Raw genomic sequence first — 16483 nt, 5'->3', positions numbered from 1 at the left:
ATTCAGTAACCATTTAACCATAGGGTGCAGGTTTCAATAATCTGCAAATGGCTCAATTTCAGTCTCAGTGATGATGTCCTCCCCACAGAGGACACTACTTAGACAATCCAGACCTTCATATGTCCAGATGCTACCTGGCCAAGGCTAAAGACCTCTGCAGTTCTTCAAGGTGATTATTTGCCTGTGTGATCATCATCCGAATGGCATCCTAAAAAAGACCAAACATTTAGTATGGTACAAATATAAATTGCAAGTGCTAAACTGCTAAAATAGTTATCACTTTGGACTGTGCGCTTTTACCGGATCAGTGGCGTTCTTGTTCCGCTTGAACTCCTCTCTGGCCCAGTTTCTGAGGTACTTCTGGTCAGCTGCATCTGGGACTTCTCGGATGGTCCTTAACATGTTCCTGTAAATCCCCAAAACCTTCTGTCGCTGCAAGAACTACAAACATCCAAGGGTGTAATTATTTTTTCCACTCTAACTTACGTTCTTTTCCTGGTGACTGATACGTGCCATAATAAAACCTTATCTTAATATTAAACCTTGTTGATCAAATATTTAAAGATATACCTTATGGGGACTTGATATCTTTGTTTCTACAAAGCACTCCCTTCATATGACAAACTTCAGTCCCTAGTATATCTGATGAATAACCGCTATCCATACACGCAGACAAAACATCACAAAATATGGTATTTCTAAACGAATAATAAACCATGTGTCTTAATGTTTACAGGACAAAAAGGTCTCCATTATAGGGTCTCGAAGGATTATGAGAACATCAGTGCGCACAGTGTAGAGCAGTTGTTAAAAGGCATCACTATGTTACGCTTAAAGGACTTGTAGCGCAAATGGTAGAAAAGGTTTATTCAGTTTTGTACCTGTTTGAGAGAAAGAGCCGCTGTGGGTAACCTTGTGACGGCCATATTTGCTCAGCCGGATGTTTTGATCATAAAATCTACTAACTGATGGAAAAGATTACTGCCACCTACAGTGACGCATAAGTATTACAATCTATCGACTAAATTGTAAAACTAACTCAAACATAAAACACAGCAGCAAAAACAGTTTGACGTGTTTATTGCTCGAGATCCAGCATAGACACATGATTTACAGATCATTTACATATATATGTCAGAGTAGAAGACAGAGGGCAGATAGATTCAGAGAGGAGCAAAGAACTCTCTTTAACTGAGTCATATTCTGCATAAACTTCACAGTCCTAAAAACATTTGAGTGCATTACAATTCAGAAGATTTTCTTTCCTCTCTAAGGCACTTCTGTGACAGTGACGTTACAGTATGGTCCACTTAGTACAGAGAGTAGTCCAGAAAATTGTAGACAAAGGTACATTAGAATGATCACTGATGTGCTGCAGTGACCAGCTCAAACCACTGCCTCAAGGCATCGCTCAGAGTTTCAGGCAGCACATTCACATCTCGGAGAACCACGTAAAATGGGAAGGGGAACTCCTCCATGTAGGAGCGGATCTCCGGCATCTCTCCCACCTCACCAAATATGGGCACCTTGATGTCCAGAATGGAGTCCTGTCGTAATACAAAGTGAATGGCATTGATGACCAAGAATTAGACAAGAAATGCTTAGTAACCGCTTACTAAAATTATAATATTTTGCTGTTGCTTACTCTGGAGTTGGGATTATCCAGAACCACAAAGATGATAAAGATATTGGCGCTGCGGGCTGCTCTCACTGCAGCGATCACTCTCTCCTTCCCTTCGAGGAAGAGCCCACGGCCATCGGACACTACCAAAAGCAGTTGGGCAGTCTCTGTGGACACACCATTTTCCAATAAACACTAATATAATACAGGGACATAGGCGATATAAAAGATGTACATTGGTAACAATATAAGAATGGGATTATGTAAATTAATGGGTATGGTTTGATGTTTTGCTCTAGAATTTAAAATTTGGATAAAAACTGCTACAACAAAGAAACACTTTATTAGGCATGTACCTGACTTTGTAGATGCTGGAGCATGCAATCTTGATGCCAAAAACATTTTGGTCAATGTTTCCAAACACTGCAGATGCAAAAAACAGAAAATACTTATAATTTCTACATTACTTGCATGGATAAAGAATCATGCATGACCGAAGTGTTACCTGAGCAATCTTTGTCTTTTTCTGTTGAAATTGGCACAGTCTGAGGATATGAGCTCCAGATTTGTCATTGAACTGCTGTTGGAATGGGTGAAGGAGCTGTACCTCCTCACCAAAACTGGACAGAACATGTTCCACTTTAGACTGAATGAAGCCTCTTGAGCTCATTACAGAGAGGCCAAGGGGGGCACTTACCTGCACACAGCCACCTGTCCCACCTCCAGAAGTGTCAGGGCATTGACGATGACCGACATGGACTCAAAAGCCATCTAACACATGGCACAAAGAGAAAAGAGGTGCCATTATAATTTAGGCGTCTGGTTTGTTTTCAGGGATGTCAAAGGCACTCCATGGTTCAGACCTGTTTGGAGTGGTTATCCACCATGCTCGAAGAGTCGTCCAGGGCTAAACAGATCTGGTACTCCCGTTTACTGGGTTTGGTTCTACGCAGCCAGATCTTGTCTTTGCGAAATTGGCTGGCGATGTACGGGATGACCTTCCTGATGTTAAGGCGCTTCCCAGTACGGTAGTCCCCCCTGCAAACACAGCTCAGTTAATAGACAAACAGAACCCCATTGATGATTTTTAGCAGTGAATGGACTGACCTGAGTTTAGCAGCCTGTGTAGGCTCCAGTATAAGACGCAGCTGCTCGCAGAGCTGCTGAGACAGGCCTGAGGTCACACTCTGGTATTGCTGCCATAGGCAGGCTGCTGCCCCCACCTGGACAACACAAACACTACATCACTCTGATACAAAGTAGTGCCTTGGACAATCTTTAAGAACTCACCTCCTCAGGGCTTCCTGCAGGAAGCTTATGGCAAGCTTCAAGCAGTTTTTCCATATCTCTTCTCATCTCCTCTGGATCTTGGTCTGCTCTCTGCAAACACAGACAAAGTGTTAGGAGTTGATATCATTCACAGGTTTGATGTACTTTTTAATGACTGCTACCATTATAACATACTTTAGCAGATTCCAACAACAACTCAGGGACTGTGTGGATGGTGGACTCTGTACTTCTCTCTTTTAAATCATCTCTGCTGAATAACTGTCTGTCCTTCCAGTTGTCCTGGTCCTCCTGGCTGTCTTCCAGTGTGTGGACATCCATGTCTTGACTGTCACCTCCTTCACACAGAGGACAGAGTAGTCAAGAAGAGGCTTATAGTAGTCCGGGACTCATATTTCCTGCTCGTGCTACCTTTTTGTTGTTTATTGTTAGTTGTGTCTTGCTTGTCAGGGTTCAGAGTTGGAACTTCAGCACTTTGAAGCTCCTCTTCCTCTATTTCCATGGCAACCTCATCATTCTGCTCCTGGTCCTTATGAGGACCTGCTGCTTTTTGCTGCTCTGCACTGGCGACATCTAAAAGGCAGACTGCTTTGTTTTACATTGCTCTACAGTGAAAAGCTGTGGACTAAGTAAACCATGTACATTAACTTGCAGACAATTGCACACATTACTGACCATATGTCTGTTCATCATAGGTGCTCTCTCCCTGCCTGATGTGCTCATACAGATCAGATTCCTGTTGCACCTGTTTTTTTCCCTCAACCTGGGTATCATTCTGCTCTGAGAACCTATCCATGGTTCTCAGACGTTTGTTGATGCATTGGTTGTAGTCTCCAATGGTGCGCTCATTGTCAGCCTGTCCAGGCTTTCTCTTGTAGCTCTGGAATACATAAATAAAACATTAAGGAGAAACATTTAGATGTAGAATCAAACAAACAGATCGACTGTAGTCAGCTCCTGTACAAAACACTGTACCTGAGTTTGTTTCTCTGTCTGACGCTGTGAGGCCATTTGTGCTGTGAGTTGAGACTGGTGTCCTTCAGACTGGTTGGCGTCAGAAGCTCCACTCCCATGTTCCTGATGGTCACAAACAGGTAACTACCTTCATAGAGGACAATATGACTCTGGTCTACAGAAGAACATGCACCTCTTTGGCCTGATCCCTTTCAGATGCCTCTCCTCCCAACTCCACAGCTGTGTCGCTCTGAACGTTCTGCTCTCCAGTCTGCCCATCTGCATTGTGCTCTTTTCTCTCAGTTGATTCTAGCTGCCCCTCATCACCCTCCTGTTCCTCATGGTCCTGAAAGACAATGCACATAAAACATCGTACCTGGTCAGCTTAAGCTAGTGTTGTGGTAGAAACATTTGGAAAGGGAGAGTACCTTTGGTTCCAGTCCTTGGTAGTTTGGAACAGTGCAGTCTTCCCCTTTAGCTGGGTCTGTCTCACCTTTGTCTTCTCCTTCATGTTTCTCAGCAGACTCTTGATCTCCCTCCTCTTCCTCTTTTCTCTCTTCTTCCTCTGCTCCATCGTTCTGGTCTCCCGGCTGTCCGTCCTGATTATCCTCCTCTGCCTGTTGTTCAGGTATCTCCTCCATATTTGCTGCTCCTCTGTCCTCCTCTTCCTGACCCTCCCCTTTCTCATCCAGGCCCATGTTTTTTTCATCAATGTCAAATGGATTCTCCTCTGTCATAAAAACAGAAAAAACATGTGATGCAAACTACTCCAAATTCTCAAACATATAGTACATATAAACAAGATAATTGGGCTCATACACTCATATGTCTTTTGCATAATCTTTCAAAAATAATTTCAGAGCAACAAGATTTTCTTACACCAATAGAATATATGTTGTGGATATTTTATATATACTTTTTTTTGTGGATAATTTATATATACTGACTATACTGTGTTGATGGTTGTATCCACACAGAGTAAGTTGAAAAGCAGGGTACTGTGTGCTTTGTGCATTTTTCCAATTTCCAAACATAAACACCACTATTTCAGTTTTGTTTTTTCTGCTATATCTTACCATCTCCGTCATTGTCATCTCCACCTTCGTCCTCCTGATCCAGGTTCAGATCCTCGGGTAAATCCATAGCTTCAGGCTCTGGCTGCTTGTCCTGTTGTCCATGATATGGGTCCACTTCGTTCTCATCAAACTCCCTCTAAGGAAGCAGACACACTTGTGTGACTACACAGTAATTTCTACCTAAAACGGTGTCTAATATAGAAACAGTCCCACCTGATCACCCTGCTCATGGATCTGCTCCTTTTTTTCCTCCTCACCGGGCTCTTCCCTGTCCTGATTTTTTCTTTCCTTGTTGGCCTCAGCAGCATCCAAGTTGTCATCTTTGGCCACCAGTTCAGAATCACCCTGAAAATTAAACACAAATGTTAAGAAAGCGTAAATAAAACATTGCATTTCTCCTTTGAACTACCAATAGTCGTATACTGCACCTGGTCCATCCCCTGCCCATACTCCTCCTCCTTCTCGCTGCCTTCCTCTGCATCGCTGTCTTCATCTCCCCACAACCTCTCGTCCAGGGTGTCTGTTTGCCCTTCACCCAAGTCACCCATCTTTTTGTCCAGCTCTTCCTCCTCTTCTTCATCCAACTCATCCTCACCTACAAATGATCAGCACCAAATGTATTATAATCTTTTAGCAATTCATGAAATTAAAGTACATTTGCAATATGTAAATATGTAGTTGTGTATAGTACCCCTTTCTTTTGGATCACCATCATGCATCTGACCATCAAAGTCCTCAGACATTTCAATAGCATTGTCTTCAGACTTAATGTTTCCTTGGTCTTGTTGTTCTTCCTTTTCCTGCCCATCCTTCAGTGTGTCTTCCACCTGCAAAAATAGGGTTAAAAATACAAGTTACACATCCAGTCCAGTTATAAGTTATATATTGTACATACTGTTGTATGTTTCTTTCTGGGTATTAATTTCAAGTCCATTTTCTTTCAGCTGTCTGTTCCCATTTAGAGTACTCTTTAAACCACTATTAAACCACAATTATCTGCATCCACTTACAAATCCCACATGCAACTTTATTGCGTATGTCCTACCTGATCTTCATTTTCAATTTTGTCAGTAACATCCTTGTTGCCCTCTCCCTCTCCAATTCCTCCACCTTCATAGTCGTGAAATTCTGTGGCACCTTCTCCATCTCCTCCAGCAATCAGCTCCTGAGGTAGGCAGAAACCCTGTGGATAACAAATTTCAAATTAATTTGTATTATCACAAAATATACTGTTTACTCTAAAACCTACTACTTCAATGGTCAGGTTGCTGATTATAGATCATTTTTGCATTTTTATACTACTATACTACTGGTGTTGAGTGTATCGGTACTGTTTTGACGGCAGTTCCCGTCTATACGTCATCGCGTCTCTCTGGACGATCTGCGGGTGCGTCCATTCCGCCTCAAGCTATAACCGATTTGACCATAGATCAACAGCTGTAATTCGTGATACCAACTGGAAGTTCAACATACGTGTGTATACCTTTACTTTGGATATGTACGCCGATATAATACAACAATTATGTCCTTTTATTTACAGCACCGCATTTTATAGTGGTGGTAACGCCCAATGACGTCATATTCATGCGCTATCGAAGCAAAATACAGGCATAATACAGATGGGTCTCACAAATTCAAGGTTTTAACCAACACAAATCATGTTTGTAGTATTATATCACAATCATTAGTAAGGATGGGGCATTTATTATTATCGGGAACGATTTAACGTTTACGTATTTCAAAGCTTTTTTAACGAACATTGACGGACAAAGCAATGGCTCCTTCCGCATGTAGAGCCTGCGGAGGATCCGACATCGACATCGACCAGGCCCGGGGAAGCGCTGTGTGCACGTCATGTGGTTCAGTGCTTGAAGACAACATCATAGTCTCAGAAGTGACTTTTGTCGAGGGTAGTGGGGGCGTCTCCTCTGCAGTTGGGCAGTTCGTCTCGTCCCAAGGGCCCGCCAAGACTCCCCAACTGGGCTCTGGGTTTCACTCTGGACTGGGCAAGGAGTCCAGGGCTCAGACGCTACAGAATGGGAGGCGTCAGATTCAGTCTTTGGGCAGCCAGTTACAACTGAATCAACACTGCTTGGACACAGCTTTTAACTTTTTTAAAATGGCGGTCAGTAAGCAGTTGACCCGGGGCCGAAAGACTCAGCACCTCATTGCGGCGTGTCTTTACTTGGTATGCCGTACTGAAGGCACACCACACATGTTGCTGGACCTTAGTGACCTACTTCAAGTCAACGTGTACATTCTAGGGAAAACCTTCCTACTTTTAGCTAGAGAACTGTGTATCAATGCCCCAGCCATTGACCCTTGCCTATATGTCCCACGCTTTGCTCACATGCTGGACTTTGGGGAGCAGACCCACCAGGTGTCCATGACTGCTCTGCGCTTAGTGCAGAGGATGAAGAGGGACTGGATGCATACAGGTCGCCGACCTTCAGGTCTGTGTGGAGCTGCACTGTTGGTGGCTGCACGCATGCACAAGTTCCACCGCACTGTGAAGGATGTGATCAGTGTGGTTAAAGTCTGCCAGGCAACTCTTCGTAAGAGGCTGACAGAGTTTGAAGACACACCCACCAGCCAGTTGACTATTGATGAGTTCATGAAAGTGGACTTGGAGCAGGAATGTGACCCGCCATCATTCACAGCTGGGCAGAACAAGAACAAGATGCAGCAACTGGAGCAAGAGCTGGCAAAGAAACTGGACGAGGTGGTGGAGGGAGAAATAAGCTGTTACAAGGATGAAATTGAGACAGAGCTTGAGAAAAGCCGACCAAAACTCAGAGGCATCTATGCAGCTTATACTAAGCACATAGACCCAGAGGACAAGGAGTCTGTAATCTCTGACCTCGACGAACCTGATGCTGAAGTCACAGCCCAGCATCTCACTGAGAACTTTCTTTGCCAAGTTATCCAGGAGGAGACCGGGCAGGGTGCAGGGCCTGGAGGGCTTTCTGCAGGGTCAGAGGAGGCTGGAGTGGGGCCTGTGAGACCAACAGCTCCAATAACATCCATCCTTGGGACAGTGAGCAGTGCTCTCTCAGAGACTAATATGAAAGCAGCAGAAAACGAGGAGTCTGAAGGAGAGCTGGACCTGAATGGCATTGATGACCAAGAAATAGATAAGTACATCCTGAATGACAGAGAGGTGGAGATGAAGACAGCGCTGTGGATTAAACAGAATGAGGAATATCTTCGGGAGCAGAAAGAAAAGGAGGAGAGAATCCAGAAGGAGAAAGAACAGGGCACATACAAAGAGAAACCAAAGAAGTCTCGACGGCGGCCAGCTCAGATTGAGGCACAGACTGCCACAGAGGCCATTGAGAGGATGTTGGAGAAGAAAAAGATTTCCAGTAAAATAAACTACGATGTGCTGCGGGACTTGAACCGCAGTGACACAGGGAGTCCTGTCCCTGAAACAGGAAACAGTGCGCTCAACATGGCTGCCGATCCTGAAAAAAAATGCCTTAAACGGCAGAGAAGCCGGAAGAATAAGGACCACAGCAAAGGGTTAGCAGCTACAGCTAGCAATATGGGCAAAAGGCTTCGCCCACTTATTCCTGCCTCCACCAAAAAGAAAAAAGCTTCCTTGGTGGCTGATCATACAGATACCACAACAACTGCTCTATCAGAAGTCACACAGCCTTCTGCTCGTGAGCCCACCCCACCTCCAGAGCCCTCTCCTGCTCAGCCCCCTGAGCTCCCACAGGCAGAGGACCCCCACACTGAAGAGGAGGAAGAAGAAGAGGAAGAGCAGTGTGTGAGTGCGATCAAACTCATTGGAGACTACGGCTGTGATGAAGAGGAGATCTATTAGCTCTCAACTCCATGAACTAATCAAATGAAAACACACTGTATGCAATTAAGACAATTTTGTGTGCCACAAATACCTGCAAACTAAAATTTTCTACATTTTATTAATGTACATATATGTAAATGTTATATTATTATGTAACAATACGTATAGAGTTTCTGAACAAGGCTATAAATGTTCATTAGCTGTCCTCTGACCACTTTATAAATCTTTTATAAACCTTTTATAAGGGATGTTTTTACTTTGAAGAGAAAGTCTGTCACAACAAAGTGTAAGCATTTTATATTGCCATGTTGGTAATATGTGGTTGTGTTTTTTTTTGTGTGTTATTTGATCAATATGTAAATTGTTTTTACCATGTTTTAACAATAAAATACTACATACAAGTACAATTGAATGTCTGAACATATAAAATGTTCAGAAAATACCTTAAATCTTGATGTGCTAACATAGGCTGTCCCAGACTATTTCCCCTCCCTTAACATAGTAGATTGTTAAACTGACATTGGCAAAATAGAAATATTGAGAAAAATAAATGAAATGGCAAGTGGTCACATGCTTTTCTACTCTACAAACCACTCAGTCATTCACACGCATTCATACACAAGTGTACCAAAGATGGGGAATTGCAAGTCATGACTTTGACTCGAATCAGACTTGAGTCACTATATTGATGACTTGAAACTTTACTTGATAAGATGACACTAAGACTTGGGACTCGACTTGGGCAAGTCCCGAGTCACTGGCCCTGAGATGACTTGATGATTCTCCTCAAAAAATTATGTGTTAAGAAAACATTTTCCTCTACAGTTGATACGGTGCTTAATTTTAAAGGAGCAAACAGGAACATATCCCTCCCCACTTCTCTATTTGTTACTGGGGATGTGACAGTAACTGAAATACTGTGATATCACATCGACAAATCTCTTTCAGTGATATTGGCCACTGTCAAAATGAATTGGATTTCATACTCCTTAGCTTAAATGTATTGTTTTGTTGCAGTAACGGCTAAAAATAGAAGGAACAGCATAGACCGTGACCTTTTGCTCTATTTCAGTGCAAACTACAAGAAATAAGTGTTAAGCTTTTTCCAATCATAATTCTAAGCAGATCTACAATTCTGTTAGCCTATCCAAAATAAATATAAATAAATATATAAATAAAACTATAAATAAATATTGTATTGTGAGATTTGTTACATCCCTATATGTTACCATGACTTTTTTAGGTAGTACAATTTAGTTTAAAAAGCATATAAATTAAAAAAAAAAAACCAACTGTATTTGGTACTTTGGCTTAAAGACTTGAAATGACTTGAGGCTCAAAGCATAGGACTCTGATTCGACTTGGACTTGTGGGCCACTAACTCAGAATTCAACTTGGACTTGTCTCAGATATGAGGCGAAAGACTTGAGATTTACTTAAGACTTGCCAAATAAGAACTTGGTCCCACTTCTGCAATGTACACAGACACTGGAGGCGAGAGGAGTTAAGTGTCTTGCCTAAGGACTCAACAACAGTTTTCATTTGCAGGAGCTGCAATCGCACCACCAGTCCATCAGTGGATCTACAAACAATGTTTACAGGGACCACAATTCAAACCATCAGTCTTCTACTACCGTTGCTCAGAAACTTGGTGTAAAACTAAAGGGTTCAAAATAAAGGACATAAAAAGTACTTTGAGATGTGCTTTTAGATTTGCATGAGTATTCATAATGTTGTAAGTGGTATTGAATTGGGCATGCTGTGTGAGGATGTTGATAACACTGACCTTCTGAGCAAGCTCTGTGAAAATGTTGCTCAGCACAGACAGCAGTTTGCCAGTGCTCCTGTGGACTCCCACTGACACAGACAAAAAGAAGAGCACGAGGTCCGAATAAGTGTCTAACACTGGCTCCAGACGCACCAGCATCCTGCACGCTTGGTTCAACTCCTGCAAAAGACCACCATCACACATGAGTGTGCACTCACTGAGGCTGAATGAACTCCTGCTCAAGACTAGCCTTAGTATAAATTTTAGATTTCCATAAGAAAAATCATTGGGACATTTAATAATAATAATGCATTGACTTTATACAGCATGTTCTAAGACACCGAAACAGCTTTTACATTGCATTAATGATTCACTTTACAGCTGGTGGAGGTAAGCTACTGTTGTAGCCACAGCCACCCTGAGGTAGACTGACAGAGGTGAGGCTGCCAACAGCTGCATTTATGCACACACCACATTCATGTATTTTCATGCTTGGCAAGATGGAGGAAAAATTTTGCCTAAGGACACAACAAAATGCTAACACTAGAGTAGAGCAAACAAAAACTACTCTGTTCCCATTCCCAAAAAACAACTTTCCATATATACAGTGGGGCAAAAAAAATTTTAGTCAGCCAGCAATTGTGCAAGTTCTCCCACTTGCAGAGAGAGGGCTGCAATTTTTATCATAGGTACACTTCAACTATGAGACACAAAATGAGAAAAAAAATCCAGAAAAATCACATTGTCTGATTTTTAAAGAATTTGTTTGCCAATTATTTTGGAAAATAAGTATTTGGTCAGTAACAAAAGTTCATCTCAATACTTTGTTATATACGTTTTGTTGGCAATGACAGAGGTCAAACTGTGAGTCTCCACAAAGTTTTCACACACTGTTGCTGGTAATTTGCCTATTCCTCCTGCAGATCTTCTCTAGAGCAATGATGTTTTGGGGCTGTCGCTGGGCAACACAGACTTTCAACTCCCTCCAAAGATTCTCTATGAGGTTGAGATGTGGAGACTGGCTAGGCCACTCCAGGACCTTGAAATGCTTCTTATGAAGCCACTCCTTCTTTGCCTGGGTGGTGTGTTTGGGATCATTGTCATGCTGAAAGACCCAGCCACGTTTCATCTTCAAAGCCCTTGCTGATGGAAAGAGGTTTTCACTCAAAATCTCATGATACATGACCCCATTCATTCTTTCCTTTACTTGGATCAGTCATCCTGATCCCTTTGCAGAAAAACAGCCTCAAAGCATGATGTTTCCACCCCCATGCTTAAATACGACAAGCTGAGTTTTAACCAAAAGGTTCTATTTTGCTTTCATCTGACCATATGACATTCTCACAATCCTCTTCTGGATTATCCAAATCCTCTCTAGCAAACTTCAGACGGGCCTGGACATGTATTGGCTTAAGAAGGGGGACACTTCTGGCACTGCAGGATTTGAGTCCCTGGTAGTGTAGTGTGTTAGCGTCTTTGGTGGTAGCCTTTGTTACTTTGGTACCAGTTCTCTGAAGGTCATTCACTAGGTCACCCCGTGTGGTTCTGGGATTTTTGTTGACCGTTGTTGTGATCATTTTGACCCCACAGGGTGAGATCTTGCGTGGAGTCCCAGATCGAGGAAGATTATCAGAGGTCTTGTATATTTTCCATTTTCTAATAATTGCTCCCACAGTTGATTTCTTCACACTAAGCTACTCACCTATTTCGGATTCAGTCTTCCCAGCCTGGTGCAGGTCTACAATTTTGTTTCTGGTGTCCTTTGACAGCTCTTTGGTCTTGGCCATAGTGGAGTTTGACTGTGTGAGTTTGTGGACAGGTGTCTTTTATACTGATGAGTTCAAACAGGTGCCATTAATACAAGTATCGAGTGGAGGACAGAGGAGTCTCTTAAAGAAGCAGTTATAGGTCTGTGAGAGCCAGAAATCTTGCTTGTTTGTAGGTGACCAAATAATTATTTTACTAAGGAATTTACCATTTCATTCATTAAAAATCCTATAATGTGATTTCCTGAATTCTTTCCCCCCATTCTGTCTCTCATAGTTGAAGTGTACCTAAAATTACAGGCCTCTCATCTTTTTATGTGGGAGAACTTGCACAATTGGTAGCTGACTAAATACATGTTTGCCCCACTGTAACTCATAATCTCAGGTTTGAATTTAATACTACCAAATATTATTTTCAACAATACAATTCTGTACAATTTCCTTTCTACACCTGTGCAGCTTGTTAGTGGCAGATGTACTGTTGGTCTGGTACCTGAATCTGTGCAGGTAGGCAAGAATCTCTGTAGCTCCTAAGATGGAGGAAGAGCCTCTCCAGACCTGAATTCACTTCTCCCACATGCAGCGCCTCCACCTGGGCCTCCAGCTCCTCTTGCAGCAAAGGACTCAGATGGCCTGGTTTTAACAATTCTTCCTCTGCTTCTCCCACTTCTGCTTCAAGGCCATCCTCTGCATACCCTATAGAGTAATTAATATTTCTAGTCCAAATCTGTACAAAATCTTACCACAATTATTATCATTGTTGATACCTCTTTCTATGTCTGGCTGAATGCCATGTCCACGTCTCTTTACCAGTGCTTGAACAGCACACAGCACCATGTTGAGGTGTGTTTCCAACTCAGCAAAGAACTCGGAGCAGAAGAGAGACCCTGGTGCTGCAGAGCATGGCATTGTTGAATAGGCAAGTACATACATGTCCCTACTTTACTGAAATTATCCATTTGTTTATACAGATACCTGTTGCCTGTGCTCCCAGGTTTAGAAGCTGGGTTTTCCATGTGGTGAAATCTGTTATGGCTGCATGCACCTGCCCTCTGAGCATCTGCAGGCCCTGGATAATGGCTGGTGAACTTTTGCCTCTGCCTGGGGTTTGTGAGGGCAGAAAGAGCTGTTCCACCTGAGGAAGTTCACTCACCACAGAGTTTAGACGATCAAAAGCAGAGCAGCACAAGTCAAGGTGAGCCCTGTGGAGATAAAGTCTTGAGTAAATTCAGTCATTCAGTAGGTGTATACATAAAATATCATGTGATTATTCTCAAACATAAAAAGTGACTCCCCAAATTGGTAGATGGGTAGATCATGGTATTTGAGAACTGGTTGTGCATCAAATTTTCATGCTCTCACCATGTATGCAGCACCCCCTCTGAGGTTTGCTGGGCTATACTGTTCAGCTCAGCTTTGACCTTCTCAGTTTGGTTCCAAAGGAGAGTGACATGTTGGTGATGCTGGCTCCATTCAGCAGATCCTCGTTTTCTCAAGCATCTTGCAGGTTGATTCTGCTCAGTCAGAGGAGAGGGATGACTCAGACCCCCTTCCAGGTTCTGGTGCTCCTCTGGACAGGCCTGCAGCAGCCATGACAGCTGCTGAAGAGCCACAGAGCATTGCACAGACAGGGCTTGGGCTCTGCTCACCCAGCCCTGCAGAGAGGTCTGTGGGGGCAGAGGACAGCCTGGGTTCCCATCAGAGTTTAGGCTATGGGCCTTCAGATTCTTGAGACTGGTCCTGAGCCGCCTGGTCACAGAGGAGAAAGCATTTGCTAAAACTAACATTATTCAGCACAAAGTGTGAATAGTGCTGTGAAAACAGAAGATGAGAGCGGACCTCAGGTGAAGCCAGTTCTCAGTGATTTTAGAGAGTCGCCGTCTCTGTTGCAGCAGTAGGTGAAACAGGTGAGAGGAGAAACCCTTACAGCGCTCTAGGTTTCCCAGGCCCAGCTCCTATAACATCACAAAATCAATACAAACACACTGTCCACTTGGAAGGTGGCACAGAGATGGAAAACTGAAGGAACGGACCTTAGCTGCATGCTGGAGAGCAGTCTGCAGAGCGGTTCTTCTGGCCCACGAGCGATAAAAGTACTTCTGGCTGGCTTCCCAAGTTGACAACAATACAGGAAATAATCTGTTGAAGAGGAAAAAAAAAATTTTTTTTTTAGAAAATTAAATTAAAAATTAAAAAATCCCGCAAATGTATGAGTTATTTCAGACAACAAATATTTATTGTGTTTATTACACTGCTTTAATAGATCAGAGGTTATATGTGACATAAGATGCAAAGCAGCAGGGATACTACAGGTACAGTTCTTTTACAAAGGCACTCTATAAAGCCAAGTTTAAACCAGGCATGTGTACCTGCTCTCAGTTTCCTCCCGGTTTAGCACAGTGGATAAAGCAGCGGACATCTCCATTGGAGGCACACAGAGCACCTGCTCAGGCTGCATTGTCCTGTTCCAGGTCAGACCTCGTCGATAAGATAGCCCTACACAGGTAAGTCCACAAATAATTCAGTTACAATACTAGTCAGGATGGTCAATAAATTGGTGCGTGTAATGATATTGGAAGCTTTTTTTGCCCAAATATCATTACCGGTCTTGAAAATGTAGCTTATATTTTTCCTAAACACTGCACCAGTCTTGGAAGTCATTTTGATCTTTTTTTTTTTTTTTTTTAAATACCAGGAGTTAAAATTGAAATAGAACTGTCTGTATATTTACACAATCATAGAAGAAAAAATATTTTATATCTCAGATAAATAAAATACTACAACTTAACATAAATTTGTGAGCCTTGCTATAGATCTCAAAATCCAGATATTGATATTGACAATTATCAGTTTTTATCAACACTAGCAATAGCAGATCATCCTTATCCAAGATCTGTGGAAACCGTGTATAACTCACCTATTTCAGACAGCATCTTGAACAGGTCAGACAGGGCCCTCTGCTTCTGCTGCAGGATGTGCTTGACTTCTGACTTCTCCCGGTCTTTGTCGGCAGAGGGGTTAACGGTGAGGGCCTGAAGTTCGCGCATATTACGGATAACCTCACCTTAACAAGTATAAAAAAGTTTGACCCAACGTCAACCCAACATCAAGCCACTTAAGTAAATCAGGTGGCTCTTAACTGTGTTTACCTGTAAATTGGTCCAAATCTTCTGCTAGGTTTGGGGCAGGGTTGCTTTTCAGTAACTCACCACACATTTTCTTCATCTTTCTGCTCAGAACAGGCAGACGTCCTTGGAGAGAGGAGCCACCTAGTACTTCCTCTGAGCTCTAAAATAATAATTTAAATTTATAATTGTTCTTAAAATAATCACAGCTGTCAAAGTGTGTTGCATGTAAGAAAAGTGAAATAAAGGCACTAAAAAGTGACACTATCAAATATCCCAGGTATACCTGAATGTCAGAGCCTCTCTGGGGGCTGCTCCTTCTCAACTCCTGATGAAGCCTCTGAATGGGTGTCTCCTCTGGACCATTGTCCATATCTTTTCCCTGCTCCACAAGAGATGGGATGCTGGGGCCATTCAAGGCCTCTTCAAACTTTCTCATAAATCTGAAGAGCGTTCTGTGGGTGACATGCACATTTGTGTGTGGTGCTCATGGGGGATCCAAACAATCAGCAATAACAATGATGAGAACTCACCGATGGGTCTTCTCCACTGACTGTTTGATGGACCAAAAACTGACATCATTCCACTTTGAGATTTTCACAAAGTCCTGATGACAGCAATTGATATGCATTTTAATGAAAACATCTTTGAGATCATAGGAATGTCATATGAAGTACATGTACCTTCAGCTCTTTTTCAATTGGTTGCCGGAGCTTGCTGATGTTCGTATGAATGGTTTCGTTGAACTGTGTGTAGTAACAAGTCAAGTTCCACAGCAAACTGCACAGAGCCTCTGAAACCAGCAATACACAGATGTAAAACTACACTTGTAATAATATACTTCTTCATTTAGCTGGCGTACTAGTAGCATCATGTTAAAGCAGTCATAATTATTGCCCAGTTTGGTTAATTAGCTGTAGGTCAAAGGTGAAATACATCCGATGACCTTAGTGATGTGCCAGTAATTCTGTCGCCACTCAATGGCACTGTCTGAGGCCATGTGTGTTCAGAGGTCAAAAGGTCAGAGCAGTGCTCATGGCCATGCCAACCAGGTCACTGGATCCATATGGTTGTC

General features: G+C 42.7%; 3 protein-coding genes across 3 annotated transcripts in view; 1 reads left to right on the top strand and 2 right to left on the bottom strand.

Annotated features, from left to right (window-relative positions):
* Positions 1-41: 41 nt before the first annotated feature.
* Positions 42-971, bottom strand: lyrm2 (LYR motif containing 2). The gene is made up of 3 exons (XM_033991075.2): positions 882-971; positions 301-441; positions 42-208 (listed from the first exon to the last, which is right to left on the bottom strand). The coding sequence occupies exons 1-3, from the start codon at positions 924-926 to the stop codon at positions 131-133; spliced, it is 264 nt and encodes an 87-aa protein (XP_033846966.1). The 5' UTR covers positions 927-971; the 3' UTR covers positions 42-130.
* Positions 972-1107: 136 nt separating this feature from the next.
* Positions 1108-16483, bottom strand: part of mdn1 (midasin AAA ATPase 1) — a 42828-nt gene continuing 27452 nt past the window's right edge. The window contains exons 71-102 of the mRNA XM_055232369.1: positions 16092-16201; positions 15942-16015; positions 15695-15863; positions 15433-15571; positions 15201-15347; positions 14653-14779; positions 14317-14422; positions 14123-14238; positions 13646-14032; positions 13259-13485; positions 13051-13176; positions 12777-12979; positions 10536-10697; positions 5984-6121; positions 5630-5765; positions 5367-5533; positions 5152-5283; positions 4939-5074; positions 4291-4592; positions 4056-4208; positions 3884-3985; positions 3584-3788; positions 3320-3481; positions 3086-3246; positions 2912-3001; positions 2729-2844; positions 2485-2659; positions 2319-2392; positions 2127-2241; positions 1978-2044; positions 1646-1788; positions 1108-1547 (exon numbers count right to left, since the gene is read on the bottom strand). Coding sequence (XP_055088344.1) covers positions 1362-1547; positions 1646-1788; positions 1978-2044; positions 2127-2241; positions 2319-2392; positions 2485-2659; positions 2729-2844; positions 2912-3001; positions 3086-3246; positions 3320-3481; positions 3584-3788; positions 3884-3985; positions 4056-4208; positions 4291-4592; positions 4939-5074; positions 5152-5283; positions 5367-5533; positions 5630-5765; positions 5984-6121; positions 10536-10697; positions 12777-12979; positions 13051-13176; positions 13259-13485; positions 13646-14032; positions 14123-14238; positions 14317-14422; positions 14653-14779; positions 15201-15347; positions 15433-15571; positions 15695-15863; positions 15942-16015; positions 16092-16201 — 4853 coding nt within the window. The 3' untranslated portion in view covers positions 1108-1361. The remainder of the gene's footprint in view (positions 1548-1645; positions 1789-1977; positions 2045-2126; positions 2242-2318; positions 2393-2484; positions 2660-2728; positions 2845-2911; positions 3002-3085; positions 3247-3319; positions 3482-3583; positions 3789-3883; positions 3986-4055; positions 4209-4290; positions 4593-4938; positions 5075-5151; positions 5284-5366; positions 5534-5629; positions 5766-5983; positions 6122-10535; positions 10698-12776; positions 12980-13050; positions 13177-13258; positions 13486-13645; positions 14033-14122; positions 14239-14316; positions 14423-14652; positions 14780-15200; positions 15348-15432; positions 15572-15694; positions 15864-15941; positions 16016-16091; positions 16202-16483) is intronic.
* Positions 6336-8975, top strand: LOC117392602 (transcription factor IIIB 90 kDa subunit-like). Its single transcript, XM_033990705.2, has one exon. It carries the CDS (start codon positions 6713-6715, stop codon positions 8765-8767), a length of 2055 nt encoding a protein of 684 aa, XP_033846596.1. The 5' UTR covers positions 6336-6712; the 3' UTR covers positions 8768-8975.

Source organism: Periophthalmus magnuspinnatus, chromosome 24 (genome assembly GCF_009829125.3).
Source record: "Periophthalmus magnuspinnatus isolate fPerMag1 chromosome 24, fPerMag1.2.pri, whole genome shotgun sequence".
Taxonomy (NCBI): domain Eukaryota; kingdom Metazoa; phylum Chordata; class Actinopteri; order Gobiiformes; family Gobiidae; genus Periophthalmus; species Periophthalmus magnuspinnatus.
The sequence above is the reverse complement of the archived record's forward strand: the minus strand, read 5'-3'. Positions and strand labels throughout refer to the sequence as shown.

Coding starts and splice junctions, on each gene's coding strand:
- lyrm2 (XM_033991075.2), bottom strand. CDS start 926: ATGGCCGTCACAAGGTTACCCACAGCGGCTCTTTCTCTCAAACAG. Junction 442..881: donor CGGCTCTTTCTCTCAAACAG/GTACAAAACTGA, acceptor GGATGTTTGTAG/TTCTTGCAGCGACAGAAGGT. Junction 209..300: donor ACAAGAACGCCACTGATCCG/GTAAAAGCGCAC, acceptor GGTCTTTTTTAG/GATGCCATTCGGATGATGAT.
- LOC117392602 (XM_033990705.2), top strand. CDS start 6,713: ATGGCTCCTTCCGCATGTAGAGCCTGCGGAGGATCCGACATCGACATC.